The following is an 18133-nucleotide window of genomic DNA, read 5'->3' on the forward strand; positions in this document are numbered from 1 at the left end:
AACCGGATGTTGCCACTGGTGCAAACCATGAAGAAGACGGGAAGCAGTTTTGTACATATTTAAAATGGAAATATGTGTGTTTGTACATTTAAAATATGTAGCACACACTAAGTAGCATGAGTGCTTTTACTATATTCACAGATACAGTCTCAAGAAACACTAAATAAAAAAATGGAGAAATTGTAAATGATAAAAAAGAAGGTAATAGGACTTTTTTTCTTGTCCAGTTGTCTTCTAATTTATGCACTTAGACTCATCAAATTGTGGAGGATTGAGAATTTACACCAACTTAAAGAGCAGAGATCCAATTTGAAGGTGAACCTTACTTGACTTGCTCCATTGTGTCTGAAACCGTCCTTTTAAATGTACAAAACTCTCACTACCGTCTATGGGTGCCCGCCTCTACCTCTAATAGCTTTGAAGTAGGCAATTAAAGACAAAAATTGTCACGGAAAAGTGTGAGCTCCACACTTTAAAACTCTAGATTACTACCCTAGAGGGTCCATTTCAGAACAGCAGCACATTTAAGTCTACATGTAGTTGAGATCAGGAAGTTTTGAACTTCAGAAAGTTTAAATGTACTCAATGAATGTTAAAACATAAATGAAGTGGGTTGTAGTGGTTACTGGTTGGCAGAACTAGCACTAGAAGTTGGATAATTTTTGAAAGAAAGGTGCTAAAGAAGTCTTACAGGGAACGGCCACAAGAGGTCAGTACCTCTGGATTCCAGGAAGGGCAAAAAAGTGCTTGATTTGGTGAGAATTTTTGTTTTTGAAAGTGGTGTGAACTGATAGAGAAAAAAAATCTACTGGACCTACCTTTGAGTTTAGGAACATATTTTTAGACTCAGCTGGAGGAGTGGAACTATCTCTGAGTTTTCTCACTGAGGAAGACATGGACTGGTAGATCGGGGTCGTTTGAAGTCATTTGGATGCAGTACAGGTTTGGCTTCAAAGAACAACGCTCTGCTATAATAGACTTTGGATTGTAACCAACCAAATGGCTCTGCTAGTTCATATGGTTTAAATGAGATTCCTCTATATCAGGTTTCTTCAAATCCAGGTTTGTGTCCTGCAACCTTTAGATGTGTCTCTGCTTAGACACACCGAGTAAAACAAATAATGAGATCATTAGCAAGAACTGTTTTCCATACTGAGGAGGTAACTCTGCTTGTTGATTCAGGTGTGCTGGAGCAGGGACGTCTAAAAGTTGCAATTAACCATCCCTCTGTGTCTACATTGAAGGCCCCTGCTCAACCGGGTGGTGGAACCCGCCTTACATTGGTGCTTCTCTGTGTTGAGTTCGGAGCGCTTTGGATCGTCTTCCTGAAATCCACTGGCAGCAAGCTGGAGAGATGAGCTGGATTTCCATTACAAATGTGCACAAAATGTCAGAAAAAACACAATTTCCAAATTGCTGTGCTTCCACAAATAAGAAACCCAATTAAAATCACACATGAATAAGTTAGTTCGCACAATAAGTCATGAATAAAAAAGCCACGCCATCGTCCTCCAACTACTTCCTGTCATTTTCTTCTTTGTGCTTTGCATGGTTTTTTGTAGTTCACGTGAGAAAATAAGTGTTTTTATTGCAGTTTTGAGAAATAAACCTTTTTCAAAATTTCCATATTTCCATTCAACTTTTTTTTTTTATCACAAATTGTGCATGGAAACACAGCTAACGCATTTTATGTCTTGGTTTGAAACCCTCCAAACTATGACAGGATGGATGGATCAGTAACTTTTATCTCAACTTCTACTTCAACTATTTTTGCTCTCCTCCGTTGCTGACAGTGGAAGATGGCATGAACACTTAAAGGGCCGGGAATTTATTTCCCAAACGGATCATTCCCACTGAATGCATCTCAGACCTTTTAGCCTCGACGAACTGGAATTAAAGTCCTAAGTGAGAAATAAAGTATGTTTTATTGAGAGTAATGAAAAGGAGTACATAAAAAATACTGCATAAGCCTCTGTGCTTGTCATGGTTGCACTTTGCAAAGCCTCCCCCTGGGGTCTGACGCATGTGTGTGTGTCTCAGAAGCTGGCTGGTTCGTATTCCTTTAAACTCGACTTTAACCAGCATACTCTGTAGTGAGGAGGGAGAAAAAAAATCTGTGGCATTACTGCTTGTTTTTCAAAACAAGTTGGGATTCTGCTCTGGGAGTTTTATTCCCAAAATTCAGCTTGTTACCAAAATACTTAGTTAATATGGAAGAAATTCAGATCAACACGCAAAACAACTAACTAAAACTGCAGCTCTTTTCTTTCTTCAGGTGGCATTTTGAACTTTTAAAGCGTGTTAAAGCACTAATGACTCTCTGTTTGCCATGCTCACCTTGCTTACAGTTCCTTAGAGAATTGTGCAAAAGTTTTAGGCCACATGTGATTTTTGTAGATTTTATCATTGGTATTTTCATGTTATTATTTATTTATCTTTTCCCTTTACCATCATAGCATGATGTGAGGAAAGTGAACATGTGGGTAAGAAAAAAAAAATGTTTGGGCAACAAGAAACACATTCTCCATTACATGAACAAACGACAAAAATCAAACCAGAAAGAGCAAGACTTCTGGAATAATGTTTTTTGAACAGAAAAACATTATAGAAAAGTCTTAAGAACTTTATGGATGAACATTTTTTCCTTTACTTTTCTCCAGCATTCAGCCCCTCAAAGACGACCCTGACGTTCGGTGTGCGATTTGGTGTTTTTACAAACGTATTGTCCCACGTAAACACTTCCTTGTTCCCACCAGGTGGCTCAGATCTGGACAGCCTTATCGGCAACTTCAAGCAGAGACGTCTACGGTGACTGACAGGAATTAAATCTGCGCTCCATTTTTGTCTCTGCAGGATCTTGAGGGAACATTTAGGCGAGAAGGAAGTGCAGGTGTCGCTGACGTTTGACGCCGTGGAGGAGGCAGATCTGGCCAATTACACCTGCTACGTAGAGAACCGCATCGGGAAGCGCAGCGGGAGCGCAATACTGCAGAAGAAAGGTACAGCTCTCGCCTTTTTCCTTCCCTCTCGGCTTGTCTTTGCTGCTGCATGAGGTCGACCCAAAAAAGAAAAAAAAAAAGGGTTCTCTGTTTACTAGGAGAAATCTGTCATGTCACAATTACCAGAGATAGTTTCTGCTGCCTTGAGGAGAGTCAGGTTTTACTTTCTGTTGTCTGGAAAAGGTCAGACAGTTAAGTTAGCAAGTTCCTCTGGAAAGATTGGAGATGGGAAGTTCATGTTTTTTTTTCTTGGCATTTCCTGCACTGAATAAAGAGAAATGTATTCACTGTAGGAAAGCCAAAAATAATAGCAGTAATAATAATAATAATAATAATAATAATAATAATAATAATAATAATAATAATAATAATAATAATACAAAAACGGTCAAATAAAATGTCTTTTTCTTACGATGGAGTATAATAGTAAAATAATAAAATAATTCTATTTTCATAGAATTATGAAAATAAACTCAAAATATTCTGAGAATAAAGTCATAATATTACAACCATAAAGTTCCACAAGAATAGTCCAAACAGTATGAGTTGTTATAATAAAGTTGTAACATTATGACTTTATGAACCGTTTTATAAAAGTTAAAAAGGCAAATACTATAATTCAAACTCCTATAATTGCTGACCAGGTTTTTTCTTCTTGAGCTTCAAGTCTTGGTGGTCGGAGAGCCTCCTTTCCATCACCTTAATTTTTATCTCCCTCCATGGATTCTTGATGACATTCCACTGATCTATAGTAGAAAGTATTTTTCCAATATTATGGAAACTTGTCACAACTTAAGCTGCTACATCTCCAATTAACAGAAACTCGCAGTAATTTGCATCAATAACCAAATAAAGTGTTTTGATTTTATGTTTTTAAAACCTTTTTTTTTTTTTGCTTAAATCCAGTTTATTCCCCAGAATAATGTGCATTTTGAACGCATTTTAACGTTTGCCGGACATAACGGCGCCATGAGACAAAAAACAAACGGGTTCATGTAGCTGAAGCTTAAATTCATTGTTTTTCAGAGAAACTATCAAAAACTGATTCCTGGAAACAAAATCGTACAATAACAGTTAAATATGCACGGCGTCACCTTGGATCAAAACTCTGGCTGACCTTTATTAATGTTTGAGATTGTCTTATTATTGTCTTTGCTCTGCATCCCTGGGTTATAAAAACCATTTGGAGAAAATTAAATAACACACTGAAGTTCAATCTCTGGTAATTATCTGGTTATCATCCTATTATTATCCAAAACTGGCCATTTAAATATGTAAAGAAGTTCTTCTAATCCATTATTCAATATATTTTGTTGTATTATTGAATGGAACTGTAGCCATTTCATGCCCAAGCCATATCAGCCTGTGTTGGTTTATATTTTTGTCTCGTTTTAATGAGTTCAACCTGTTTCTCTGTGAGAGACGAACTATAATAAACACCACGATGCATTCAGGAGCCCTGCAGCTTTCGCGGTGCGTTCTCCCTAAAGCGCCGCTTTATTTTTCACGCTCGTCCCGGGCTCGCTAAATATAAACCGACGTCTGCTCCAGTTACCTGGGACGTATCAGATCCCTCTTCACGGTTCTGTTAACGAGGCGTCGGCCCTCGGGCTCCGGGGCCGACGCCTCGTTCCTGGCCTAATAGATATTTGGAGATGCGAATGCACTTCCGAGGCGATTAAGACTTGAAACGTGCGTGTCTTGTGGAGTTACCGGCGAAAGCTCGTCAGAAGCGGCGCCTGAACAACCGGTGAATCCACCTGCAGACAGCGGGAAAACGGCGCAGGGCCGGACGCCGCTCGCTTTGTTTCCTGCTCTGAGCCTAAAGTGGAAGAAACACCAGAGGTTTCATGCAACCAAAACAATGAAGTAGATAATTGTGCATTGGAAGATTATTGACATCGTTTTCATAGATTTTTTTAAATATAAAACTGACAAGTTTTTATTTAGCCCCTGTTAGTCAGTGTTTTGTAGAACCGCATGTTTGGCTCCCAGACATTTAGGTTCTTTGTGCATCGAGAAGATGAGAATTTCTGTCCATTCTTTGTAAAATAATTCATTCAGTCATGACGATTAGTTGTTGAGAGTATTTTATTCCAGGTGGGTTTATTTTCATAACTGAGTCTCATTGGATGCTTCCATACCTGCTCAATAGTCTTGGAAAAGAAAGTGCAACATTAATGCATTACAGTGAGCTGATTTGTGACACAATTCAGATAAAATTCAAGTTTTTGATGAAAATAAGATGAAATGTGAAGAAGTCAAATGGGTTTAAGAGCTTCTTTAAGTGTAAAACAAAGTAGCTGCTGCTTTAAATATGCATTAGGATGCAACTTCTTTTCATGCTGCATCTTGCTCTCCATCTGGTGAACAGAGAGAACAGGCCGGTGTGAGTCAAAGTTCAACAGTAAAAAAAAAAACAACTACAGAGACAGAGAGAGACTAAGAGTGTTAGAACAGCGCTGCAGGAGAAGATGGGTTGTCATGGCTGGCTCAGATCTCTGAAAGAAAAGAGAGCTGGGTGACTGCCCTCCGTATGAAGCATAAGTATGTAGGGACGAAAAACGCTGGAAAAGATAAACAGGCAGAAAATCAGTGGGAGGCAAAACAAGGCGAGAAATCAGAGAGAGGTAGTGCGGAAAGATGCAGACGGAGACAAAGTTTGGGGAAAGAAAACAGGGGGAGGGGAAGTGATGCAAGTGGAGGAGGGCGGAGGACTGGAAACACATCTTTCTCTTTAAACATCTGAATCTCGCCGCATTGCTTTAGAAACCGAACCTGTGTTGTGGTACGTAGTCGGCACCAGAGGGAACCACACCCCGAGGCACTTCCAGAGGGGGTCGGGAAGAGAGTCCGGGAGTTCTCATTACCCTCAGTGTCATTACATACAACCTTATGCATGCATGCTCACACATCCAGAGCTTCAAACTAACAAACAGGGAGCTTCACTCCAGGGTACATGTGTTACTGACAGAAAAGTGTTGGAACATTCCTCATTTCTTTAAAAAGCATTATTAATCAGTCCTAGAACTTTCAAAGTGATTTTGGAAAAAAGTCAAATAAAACCTGTGGTGTTTTAATACTTGATAGTCCAGTGGACTCAAGTTTCAAAAAGGACCAAAACTGCATCGTTTGTTACATTTTCAGCTGTTGTGGTTCACTTTCACACTGCACTGAGTGAAACGGACTAAACTAATTGAAGAAGCTGTTCTCCTCCTCACCTGTGGTGGCGCTGCACCAAGAACCACCTAAAGAAATGACACAAAACCCTCTGAAGAAGACATGAGTGCAACTTCCTTTTTATGAAATGGAGACAAAAATGTGGTGGTCAGACTTTAGCAGTTGTAGGATTTCTCTTTTTGACCCGTTTCTCCCACTAGCGTGTTTGTTTGGATTATATTTACCCAGAATGCCCTGCACTGCGGTCAGTTTTCTGCTTAGGGAGCAGTCTCCGGTCTGCTCAGCGTTCACACATGGATTCGAATCACACCAGAGTTCACTTCAACTGAACCAAGACCAAGGTTTTTAGTCGGACCAGAGTTTGATGAAGCGTTCAAACCTCCCCAAACAAATCAGACTTTCTAGGCAAATGAATACAGTGGACTAAACAGGCCTCATTATCCGCAGGACCCTAAAGTGACCTTGATCAACAGCTCAGACTGGATTCTACAACTAGTGAACTGCTCTGCTCAAAAACACTCTGTCACAATTCTTTCTTCTCGTTTCTGCTTTCCTCTAAATTATTTCTTTAAATCCTAAAACCTCAGACACGTCTGAAGATACACAACACTGTAGAGATATGGTTTGTCGCTCTTTCTTCCCCCCTAATCCAAATCCCGAAGAATAGAATCCTCTTTTTTTTCTCACCTATATCTGCTCTCTGATCGTTTTACACTGAAAGAAAGTGAGCAGCAGATAAACGCTTTAACCTTGATTTAACTCCATCTTCAAAGCCGCGAGAAGGCAGTGCAGTCAGCGTGTGGCTCATCGAGGACTTTCGGTCTGCTGGTTTCTCAAAATTTCACCATGTAAACCTCAGACATATATTACAGCCATATGAGAGAGTTTTAAATAATCGAAAATGACAACATAGAGATTAAATTGTCAGAGAAGGTTCAATAGAGTGCAGCGAGAAGGGCTACCGTAGACCTGAAGGAAAAATATAAAGATTTGTAATATTTCAGGAAGAATAAAGTAACACAAGGGTGATTTAAAGCAATGTAGTGAAATAAGGAAAAAGTTTTTATTATTATTATTATTATTTTATTTTAAAGTCTGTTATATTGTAGTTTTCAGAAACAAGGATTCAAGACAAGTTTATTTGAAAAGTCTTTCAGCAGTTCAATGTGCAAAATCATAACACAGTAACAAGCATTTTATGTTGCCATGTTGGTGCAACTGCAGTTCAGTGGCAATAATCATGACGTAATCCAAAAGTTTTGGGTCAGATTTCCTCCTTCCACATGTCTATGTGTCCCTGAGCAAGGCACTTAACTCCGAGCTGTCGAGCGATCTGCATATTGGTGCATGAATGTGTGCGCATGAGTGAGTGCAACTTTCTTTGTGTGGTCGCTATGACTAGAAAAGATGTAAATAAATGAAGCCTGTTTGTAGTTTGATCATTTTATTAGCTTTCAAAGTAAAAGTTAACTTTGTAGTTATAAATGAACTCAAAGATAGAAATGCAGCAACGCCTGCTTTTCAGGAGTTTTAGAACAAACACGTTTTTAAAAACATTTCACGTTTGGTCATAAATTACCAAATGATCAGTTTTATTAATACTGTATTTTCCAGACTATGTGGCACTTTTTCAAATAGTTTGGCTGATCCTACGACTTCTAGTACAGAACAATTTACATACGACTTTTTCACCTTCAAAATGCATTTTTTTTTATATATAAGCAATTTGTAATCCAGAAAATGCAGTATGTGCAAGTTACTGGGTCTTGAAATGTTCATAAAAGCATTATTGGTGCTCTCAATATTGGTGCAGAACTCAGAAATATATTTTTATTTATGTGTTAAATCTTGTCTACTTCAGTGGGAAATACCATCCACATTCAATCCAAAACGTTTGCTTTCACCATTCTGTGACCGAAAAGATCTGCTTTGCATTTCTTCGGAGATGCACCAAACACGCATGTGACGTGGAATTGTTTCGTGCCGAAACGCGCAGCCTGGCTGACTGACGGGATTCAGAGGGAGCCCAGCGTGTTCGTCTGAGGCTGAAGGCGCATTGAAAAGCCACAGAAGGCGAATATTTAATCAGCTTCTTATGTCTCTGCTGGAGATGCTGCTTTATTTGGGTTTAGTCAAACAAACAGTGAGTGTTTGTAATTTTCTCACTGACAGAACTTTGATACAAAAAAAAATTAAAAATCAACCCACTCTCTACTCTCCTAGCCACCGACTCCTTAGATTGACTAAAACCGTTCAGACATGCAAAGACTTTTACAAACTTTCTCTTCTTTCTGTGTAAAAGTTCACTAACTGGGCCAATTGTTCCAGATTCTCCTGCCTAAATCCTCGGAGCTAATAGGGTCGCATTTGGGTCCCTGAACGCAACACGGAGGCCCTAAACAAAATAGGAGATATCCTAAGTTAGTGCACGTTAGCAAAGCTTGATTTCATTCTCCGAGTGTGGATGTGTATGTGCGTGTGTGTGTGATTGAATTAGGATGTGCCCTCGCTCTGCACTGACCCAAGGTAATGGCTTGATGCATCCGTGTTGCACGCATGCACACACACACGCACACCTATGGTACACACACCGTCCACTTATCGTAACTGACAGAGCAGAAAGAGCTGCCCTCAGCCACCATGACGGGAGTCTTAGAAGGGGCCGGGGCGACAGGAAGGGAGACGGACTGAAGGAGCTGACAGAAGAGAGAAAGTGACAAACTGGTAGGACAGATGGGGACATTGTTCCTCTGATGCCGTTCAAAGTTTTGTGAAAGCTTTGGAAAGGTTTTTTTTTTTTTCTTCGTAGGTTTCGGACAGAGTTTTAGGATGGTGGAGCCTGTTGGTATCTGCCTGTTGGCTCTACCATCTCCAACAATGCCTGTACAAAAAGCACAATCTATATATTTTTTAATTTATACAGTAACTCTCCACCAGTACAGCACACTTAAAACACCAACAGCTTCACAAGCGTGGTCAAACATATAAAAATAACATCTTTAATCTCAGTCAGTTCAATTAGGAGGATAAGAGCCAATGGAAATTAGATTAACTGAAACTGATAATGAATAAGATAAACAGCAACAAATTCTAAATATAACATAAAATTAATAATGAAGCAGACTGAATAGATCTGCTCTCATGGATTAGGAACATTGTCACTGATACCAATCTAAAAAAAAATTTTGATATCGGGACTCATACAGGTATTAATATCACATCAATATATCTCTGGTTATAAGTGAAATAAAGAGCAAAGCTTTGTTTTGCAGTGAAGCTTTACTCTTCATCTTCCTCCATGCCTTCAAGTTTCAGATGGAAAACAAATGGAATTTAGCTGGGAACGTACGATGTATCGGCACTAACATCGGTATCGGCTGATGTTAACATATTGGTATTTGACTGATATTAGAACTGAACCAATATGAACAACCAACATTTATTTTTGTCTTGTTGACCTGTGTTTCTTGAGTTTTCTTCTCCAAATGTGTCAACGGCAGTAAAATACATAAAATAAAGGTAAATATCTGTTATTGAACAAAACGGCAACATTAACATCGGATATCAATATCATCCCAAATTATCATATTAGTTCATCCCTAAATTCAACCTTTGTTGTGTGCAACATATCAATTTATGAAATAAAATGCAAGCATTGAGGAATATTGGCATCTGATGACACATACTGTATAGAACCAGAAAACATCTCCTCCTGGAGCCCAGCTGAGGAATATCGCATGTGGTTTTTTGACATATTGCTTAATAAAACCAAAAGAGAGACAAAAAAATGAGTCAGTGGGACACAAAGTGTTCCTTAATTTGTGGAACAAATTAAGGTGCCAATCTGGTGTTTGGTTCTGATTCGAAGGGAGGAGGAAAAAGTTTCTCATCTAATTGAACTTTCTTTAGTCATTCTCTTCCCCCCTCTACCCACAGACACCTCCTCTTTATGCGGCGGCCGAGTAAAAAGCACGGTTAGAAATCAATTTTAAGGTTCTGCTCGCTCTCGGGTTTCAGACGAAGGTAGTAAGTCGTTACTAATGGAAACTACCTGACAATCGTTCATGGAACAGGGGGAGGTGAGGAGAAACAGATTTCTGAGTCTGTCTCATTACCAATGCAGGCATTCTGAGGTCATTTTACCACACAGCAAATGTTTGGCAATTAGTTACATTTGCTGCTTTTCTTACCTCTGCTTGGACTTCTTTTTTCATTCCCTTCCTCCTGAGCTTTAACTCTGAGTGGAAGTGATGCAGCTGGTGGAAGTAGAGTTAGAGAGACGCCTACTGGTCAGTCGTGGTAATGTATTTTCCTGTAGTGGGTAATGTGAGAAAGTGTATTACTGTAAGAGGACCTGTGTTTTTAATAAAGAGATGAACTTAGTGGGTGTTTTTAGGTTTTATTGTTATCTGTCTCAGTTGTTTTCTATCCAGTTGATCCAGTTGATATAGAAGACAAAAGGTCAAACTTAAAACTAGTCAGTTTATATAAATTTAAATGAGATGCAGGAGTGAAAACAAACACAACATACAACTTCCAAATGTGTGGATGAAAAAATAAGATCTGAGGCTGAATTTACTTTTTTTGTTTTGTTTTAACTAGATTCATTTTTCAAATGACCATTGAAATTCCTCCCACCACCCATTTTACCCAACTTATTTTACTTTTCTGTATTTCAATTTTTTTGGTATCAGTTGTCACTGTTGCATATGTCTCAGTTTTCTGATATTGGTGAATGTGGACATAGTTTTTTTTTGCTTGTATGTTTGTTTTCAAAAAACAAACATACAACAAGAAATAAACAACACAGAATAAAAAGTTTCTGTTAGAAAACACATTTTTAAAAAGAAAATGAAGCTGATTTAAAAATATAGAGAGTAATGTCACTTAACAAAATTAATCACCCAAATTCAAATTTGAATGAAAACAACAGAAAAAAAATGGATACTGAATCAGTTTGAACTGAGGCACGAAAAGAGAAGGATTGCGAATTCCTTAAGATACCTTAACAAAACTGATCAAAACTTGTTAACTAAAGCTTTTTAATAAAGCTAATGTAGCCATGTTATCAGACTGGCTTTCTCTTCTGTTTTAAGTCCGTCATTTGTTTAAATACAGAAACTTAACTCTGTATTTTACAACAGCAAACACTTTTGTTGAACCGATAACAGTGATATGGCTCTCAGCTGTAAAGAATCGCACACTCCTCCAAATTGCACCTATACTGACACAAGCAACATGAAGATTTTCAGTCTTCAGTGTAAATGTATTTGTCTCTCTGTCAAACAGCAAATGTGGCTTTATATTAAGTGGTGAGCAAGAATAAAACACACAAGCAGCGGCTCTGGGTTCACAAAACAAAAGAAAATGAAATTACTTGAGTAATTTGGTGCCGTGAGGTCACATTGATGTCTGACAAACACAAACTGCCAACCTGTAAAGAAAACCTGTTCACCTAAAAACAACTTGTTCCTTGTCAAAAATGTTGCTTTCTCTACTTTGTGTATGAATCTGTATTTATTTTCTCTTTCAATCTTTTTGTTATCTTTTTGCGCTATGATGTCATATTACAGTTCAGATGCACGGAGCTTATTGGAGATTCAAAAACCATCCACAGGCGTGTGTGTGTGTCTGATTGTTTAATTTGTTTCAATGAAACCTGGAAACCTGTTCAGGATGTACTGCTTCTTTCCTAATGATTAGGCTACAGCTCTCACACACACACACACGCACACACACACCCCCACACACACACACACCACTGACTCTGGCTCTTGAAGAACTCCTGTGTGGGTCATAAAATTCTAAGCAGAGTCATATAAAAGTCTCAAGATATGACATTAAGCTGAAAAATGATTGCTATTTCCATATTTTCCACATAAGCCACGCAAAAAAAAAAAAATGGCACAATGGCTATTGGGGTGTTAGAATTTTTGACATGATTATTCCTGTGTTTAATTGGCTTGTTAGTCATGCTTATAAACGTTCGAGGTCACTCCAAAACTGAAATAGTAGAAAACTGCTGTTTGAACTCGTTTTTGAACCGATGCATGTCTGAAAGTTAATTACATTTTTGTGCATTAGCCCCTAAAAACGTCAGGTTGTTCAAACTCAACCTGACTCTGGATTATGTGGAAGATAATGGATGATATTGACATTTGCTTGTTGATCTGAAACATTTAGGAATAAAAAAGGAGCAAAAATGTGAAGAAATCTGCAAGGATAAAATCTTGCCGTGTGTATTTGGTGTAGTTGCTGGTGCAAATATCTTCCTGCACCTGCAATAAGGCAAGATTAATTTCTAAGTAACTTTTTAGCAATATATGTGAGCCTGCTTTAAGAACATAATTCCTTAATATTGATGGAAAAGGTCTAGTTCCACTGGCAGATCATTTCATTCAAAACAAGACATTTTTCACATGTAACAAGCAAAATAATCACCCAGTGGAACAAGAGCTTTTTGGTTAATATTAAGAAATTATTTTCATAAAACAAGCTCCAATATCCTGCTGAACAGTTGCCTTTGTCTTATTTCAAGTAATCTAAGAAATCAGCACTAGAACATAGACCAGAATATTTGGTAAGATTTTGTTTTTACAGTGCGAATGCTTTTTCAAAGAATAGTTCTCCTAAAGAAGTCAGAAAAGTAAGCATAGAATCGAGCAATTTGACATTTTAAAAATAAATATTCAACTGCAACATGAGTGTCTGATGGAACCTTGTTATTATTATTCAGTATTGTCCGTCCATGCTGACACATTAGCTTTGAGCGTGCGCCTTATGTCATTGGAAACATATCAGTGTCTCGTACTGCGTTAAAGAAAAGTCCCAGCTGCACTCTGAAATGTGGATTTGGAGCAAAATTCCTCGCCGTGACTGGAAAAAATCAATAAACAGTGGTCATGGAATGAAGTGCTTCCAGGAGAAGTTGGGGAAGAGATGACCCAGCGTGTGTTTACGTGTGTGTGTGTGTGTGTGTGTGTGTGTGTGTGTGTGTGTGTGTGTGTGTGTGTGTGTGTGTGTGTGTGTGTGTGTGTGTGTGTGTGTGTGTGTGTGTGTGTATTTGTGTCGGATGATGTGGTGGTGGAGAGGGAGGCACAAATGGATCATATTTCCCAGGGTGTCATTCACCAGCCATGTTCCATTAATCTCCCATACACTCATATTGCCTATGAAGGCACTATCATTCATTCACACACACACACACACACACACACACACACACACACACACACACGCACTGCATCTGAGATTGTGTCTGACATGTCGACGTGATCCCATAAGGCGTGGCGTTTTCTAATACAGCAGGAGTTGTTTGTGGGGTTTTTTTTCTCTTAATCTTTGGTTTTGTGAAACACAAAATAGTTTGAATGGTTTCACGAAGCAAACATGTCGGTGTCAACACTCAACCCAACCGAAGCAAACAGGGAAAACGATTCAGTATGTATGCACTGCAGATGAAACACACAATAGGACACGCAAAGTGACTGTTCCTATAGAGAAACACTGTGACCCAAAACATCATGTCAACTTCAAGTGTTTGTTAGAGAAGCTCTAACAGACTGAGCTGTAACACTAAATCTAAACTTCAATGCAAACTGTGCAATATCAGAAAATATGTGAGACTTGATCATGTCACACTGTGCTATTTGGATTATTCTAAATCTGGTTATGCAAACTAGAAAAACAATTAGGACTATTTATTAACTTGACAAAGTCAAGTGAGAGAGTCACGGTTCGTTCTTGCTGAAAAGACATAAAGGAAATCAAGAAAAAGATCATGAACAGCTGGTTTGTCCAATGGTAAATGCCTCAGACTCTTAAGTATTTTCTAGGCACATAGTATCATAGTATGGCACAATCAACTAAATATGTTACCTTCAGTTGCTATAAAAATTTATATATATATATATATATATGTACAGAAATCATTCTGTTTTATTAAAATAATGTGTGTTTAGTTTGCTGTTGCTCAGGTGAACCTAAAAAATCTAAATACTTTTCGCTCCCACACTGAAAAAACGTTCAGGTACCACTGATCTAAGGGTTTTACAATTCAATACTCGTGTCAAATAGGAAGTAACTTCAAATAAAAACCGACAAAGTAAAACATTCAGATAAAATTAAGCAGCGACGGTGCGTATGTCACTAGCATCACCACTTCCTTTCAGGAATGATAGTCATCTCTTCGAGCGAAGCAGAGCTGTACACCTAGCTTTATCTTTATCAGATTCTTTTTAAAGCCTTTCCTGACTCAAACTCATTTCCTCTCATGCAGCCATCAAGGTCTGCCTTCTCTGACCTCCATTTAAAGCATTAAGTGGGTTGTTCATTTCGTCTTTCATCATGAACATTCAAACTGAATCACTCTTATGAAAGACACAAATATCCATAATAGACAGCAGTCGTTAGCTGCTAGCTGATTTGACCCGAGCTTAACAACCTGTCTGCTTTCTCCATGGAGTTTTCTGCTTAGTCACACAGCTCCTTTTATCTGTGCTGCACCCATAGGAATGATTGGCGGTCTCTGAATGATGCTTCTAGCGGCTGCTGTGACTCATCAAAAAAAATAATCATCCCAACTGAAAAGCCATTATTATCAGATTCTGTTTTTTTTTTTTCCTCTTTTTTTTGCCACTGAAGGAGATTCTGCTTAGAAAAAGGGCAACTCAACTCTGAAGGGAACTGATGCTCCTGCTTATCTGTTTCTGGAAGTCAGGTTGCCGTAGATACCCTCAGGTGTTAGCGGAGTAGTGAAGAAGGACAAAGCAAAGTAAAGTCAGAGAACACAAAAATAAAAGCTTTTACCTGTATTTACCTCCCACTGCAGCTGGAATTCCTCAGACTGTTAGTCGATAAGGATCTCATGGGTTGTGCGTTCTCTCCCCGCCGTATCTCTGGCAGATATGTATCGCCTGGAGCTGGCGGGCGGCCTTGGGGTCATCCTGCTGCTGCTGGGGATCCTAACCGCGCTTTATAAGTGCTACAACCTGGAGATTATGCTCTGCTACCGGAGACACTTCGGGAGCGACGAGACTGAAGACGGTGAGCCGCTCGGCATTCCTCCGGGGGATTCTTCATGGTATTTGGCGGGAAACGCTTGACCTGTGGATAACCGAGTCAGCATTCTTCTCTAAGAGAAATGCTAAAGCAGTAGCCAGAAGCTGTATATATGCCGCTTATGACAAAATTGTGCGTACATTTGTGATGGGTTTGAGTTTGTGCAGTTTGTCTTCATCATCTGTTTTCTTTTCTCTCCCCAGACAACAAGGAGTACGACGCCTACCTGTCCTATACTAAGGTTGACCTGGACTCTTTGGGCAGGTCAGACTGATACATTTAATTTAAACAGTGTCCACTTTAATCAAATAAATTAAGTGGATTTAGCTTTCCTTAACCTACTTATAGGCATTTTGAGGTACAAATGAACCTTGTTCACTTCAAATAATGTTAAGAATGGGTCTATTTTCAGAGCAGTAAAGCTCTTAGCGCTGCTTTTTTTTTTGCATACATGAAATTGCATCATGAGTGAGTTGTATGTTGATTTTCTCGACAAACCGCACTCTGTTAGTTTTACTGAGAAACGGATAGCTAACTACAAGTCTGAGTAAGAAATCAATGAAGAAGTCAGGAGCAGTTCCAATCCAGAAGCTTTCTTTTTATAAAAGTAGTTTCAAGTTATCAAAAAAAAAAAATTTTCACAAAGATTGGGAGTTTATTACATGTACAAAAAGTAACCTTTGCGTTGTTTCAGTAATTACATATTATTCATATTTATTAAGTTAACTTAAGTCACACTCACCAAAATTGTACAAGATAATGTTAATTATCAGTTAATTCAATGACAACTGTAAAAATCAGTGAGGCAACGTGTTTGCACATGTTTTTTTAAGTAAGGAGAACTAATGTGCTTTTGATGGTGGGGAATAAAAATTTGCTAAATAAATGTTTCTTAAAGCCCATCAGCTCTGGAGCTCACAGTCAGAAGTTTACCATGTCATTTTGGGTGTTTATTTGAACTCTTTTTGAGGGGTGAAGCGATCATTCACCAAGCATCTGGGATGATTATTCAAAAGGATTTGATGCAAAAGTTTGAACTCTTTATGGATTTTCACTCATCCATAACGGCTCAAGACGATAGCCGCAGCCTCAATCATACACACACATCCCCAGCGCTTGAATATTTGACCACCTCCGAATTTTGTTAAGCTTATTTTAGTCAATTTTTAGACTCCAACCTTTCAGCATGCGCTGCAGATTTTCAATAGACTTGATGTCAGGAATTTGTGAAGGCCAGTCCGGCCTGCTTTAAACATTAAACATGATGTTTTGGTCCCATTTTTTCTGTTGAAACAACCAGGTTTAGCTTCTCTAAAACTACCTGAATAGAATGGGCCCCAGCACCTCTGGCAGTAAAACAGCCCCACAGCATGATGCTGCCACCACCAGGCTTTCTCTCAGTCCTCTTTGTAATCTTCACCTTGAATCTTTTACACATAACATAAACTAAGAGTTTCACCTTATATTAAGAAATTCAGGTTTCTATTACCAAAACCAATCTACCCAAACTACCACAGCTATCTGATGGAAATAAATACAATATTTGAATTAGTTAAACATCTAAATTCAACTCAGTTTTTAGGGTCAGGATTCTGTTCAGAAAAGATTTCTGATTCAGAAATGACTTTTAATTCAGAAACCAATTATACGATTCAATGGGTCCAGAGATTCTGTTTGCTTAAATGACATGACTGACAGGAGGAAAAAACACTGCAGACATATAGAAAAATTATATACAAGTACATACAGCCTTATACTGTATCAAATTCCATCATTTTATTTTTAAACAAAAATAGTTTTGTCCATAAATTTTTTAGGTTAGCTTAGCTGCTTGGCTTTTTCTTAAATTAAAAAAAAGTAAAAATATTATTTTCTCCAAAAAAATAGAAATGTTGAGCATTTTGAACTGATTCAGAATTCCCAAGACTAGAAATTGCGACTCTATATAGACACGTTTTTCTACACCTCTTTTAGACACTGCCTGTCACATTTTCTCAGCTGAACCCCAGTCCCAAACATGTGAAGTAGCCTTTTAAATAAGAGCAGCCATGAGAAGTGGCCTTCATGCTTCATATTTCAGAGTCTGGAATAATTTTTCCTCCGTTTTTCTCTCCTGACAGGACGAGCAGCGACGAGGAGACCTTCGCTCTGGAGATTCTGCCGGATGTTCTTGAAAAGCATTACGGATACAAACTATTTATACCAGACAGAGATTTAATACCCAGCAGTAGTAAGTATCATTCCATTTATCAACCTCCTCTCTCTCACACACACAGACACACCAACACACACCATCACACTCTCTCTCTCTATAGGTCACTGTAATCCCCAATCCCCAGAATTCATCAGTCTGTCAGAATAAATAAAAATGTGTGCAGAGCTTCATCACAGCACACTTACTGCTGAACTAATCTGTCTCTGTCGGCTCTCAGGTGTACATCACGTACACACAAAGAAACATATGCAGTAGTTTTCCTACTTAAATGAAGCTCAATCTCACTTTCAATCAGAAGCTAACATTCACAAGATTTGTCTGTGACTTCTGAGGTCACGTCTGTACAGGCTACAGAGTCTACACAGGACTGCGAATCATTCACACACATTCAGAAAGGCCGCAAACATTTGCAAAACACTTGCATATATATATGTATATAATGTAATTGTGAGTGATTTGCTCTTGTTAGTTCTATGAAGTCCAGTGTAAATGAAATAAAACCCAAAATGTCCGACTGGTTTGTTTTTAAAACATGCTGCTATTATTGGCATCTCAGTTGAACTGAGTTTGTACTGCGTTAGTTTCATTGTCTGATTATCTTGATAGATCTGTTATTGTTAGTGTTGGTATGGTGGTCATTTTCTACGCCAATCCGCTAGATTCTCCTTTCCTTTCTCTG

General features: G+C 38.5%; 1 protein-coding gene across 3 annotated transcripts in view; it reads left to right on the forward strand.

Annotated features, from left to right (window-relative positions):
- The window catches only part of il1rapl2 (interleukin 1 receptor accessory protein-like 2), a 333900-nt gene that overhangs the window by 306592 nt on the left and 9175 nt on the right, over nucleotides 1-18133 (forward strand). For all 3 annotated transcript variants that reach the window (XM_055034309.1, XM_055034311.1, XM_055034310.1), the window contains exons 9-12: nucleotides 2854-2999; nucleotides 15084-15224; nucleotides 15443-15503; nucleotides 17360-17469. In XM_055034309.1, the coding sequence (XP_054890284.1) occupies nucleotides 2854-2999; nucleotides 15084-15224; nucleotides 15443-15503; nucleotides 17360-17469 (458 nt within the window). The remainder of the gene's footprint in view (nucleotides 1-2853; nucleotides 3000-15083; nucleotides 15225-15442; nucleotides 15504-17359; nucleotides 17470-18133) is intronic.

Source organism: Poeciliopsis prolifica, unplaced genomic scaffold (genome assembly GCF_027474105.1).
Source record: "Poeciliopsis prolifica strain line A6 unplaced genomic scaffold, Auburn_PproV2 SCAFFOLD009, whole genome shotgun sequence".
NCBI classification, from domain to species: Eukaryota; Metazoa; Chordata; class Actinopteri; order Cyprinodontiformes; family Poeciliidae; genus Poeciliopsis; species Poeciliopsis prolifica.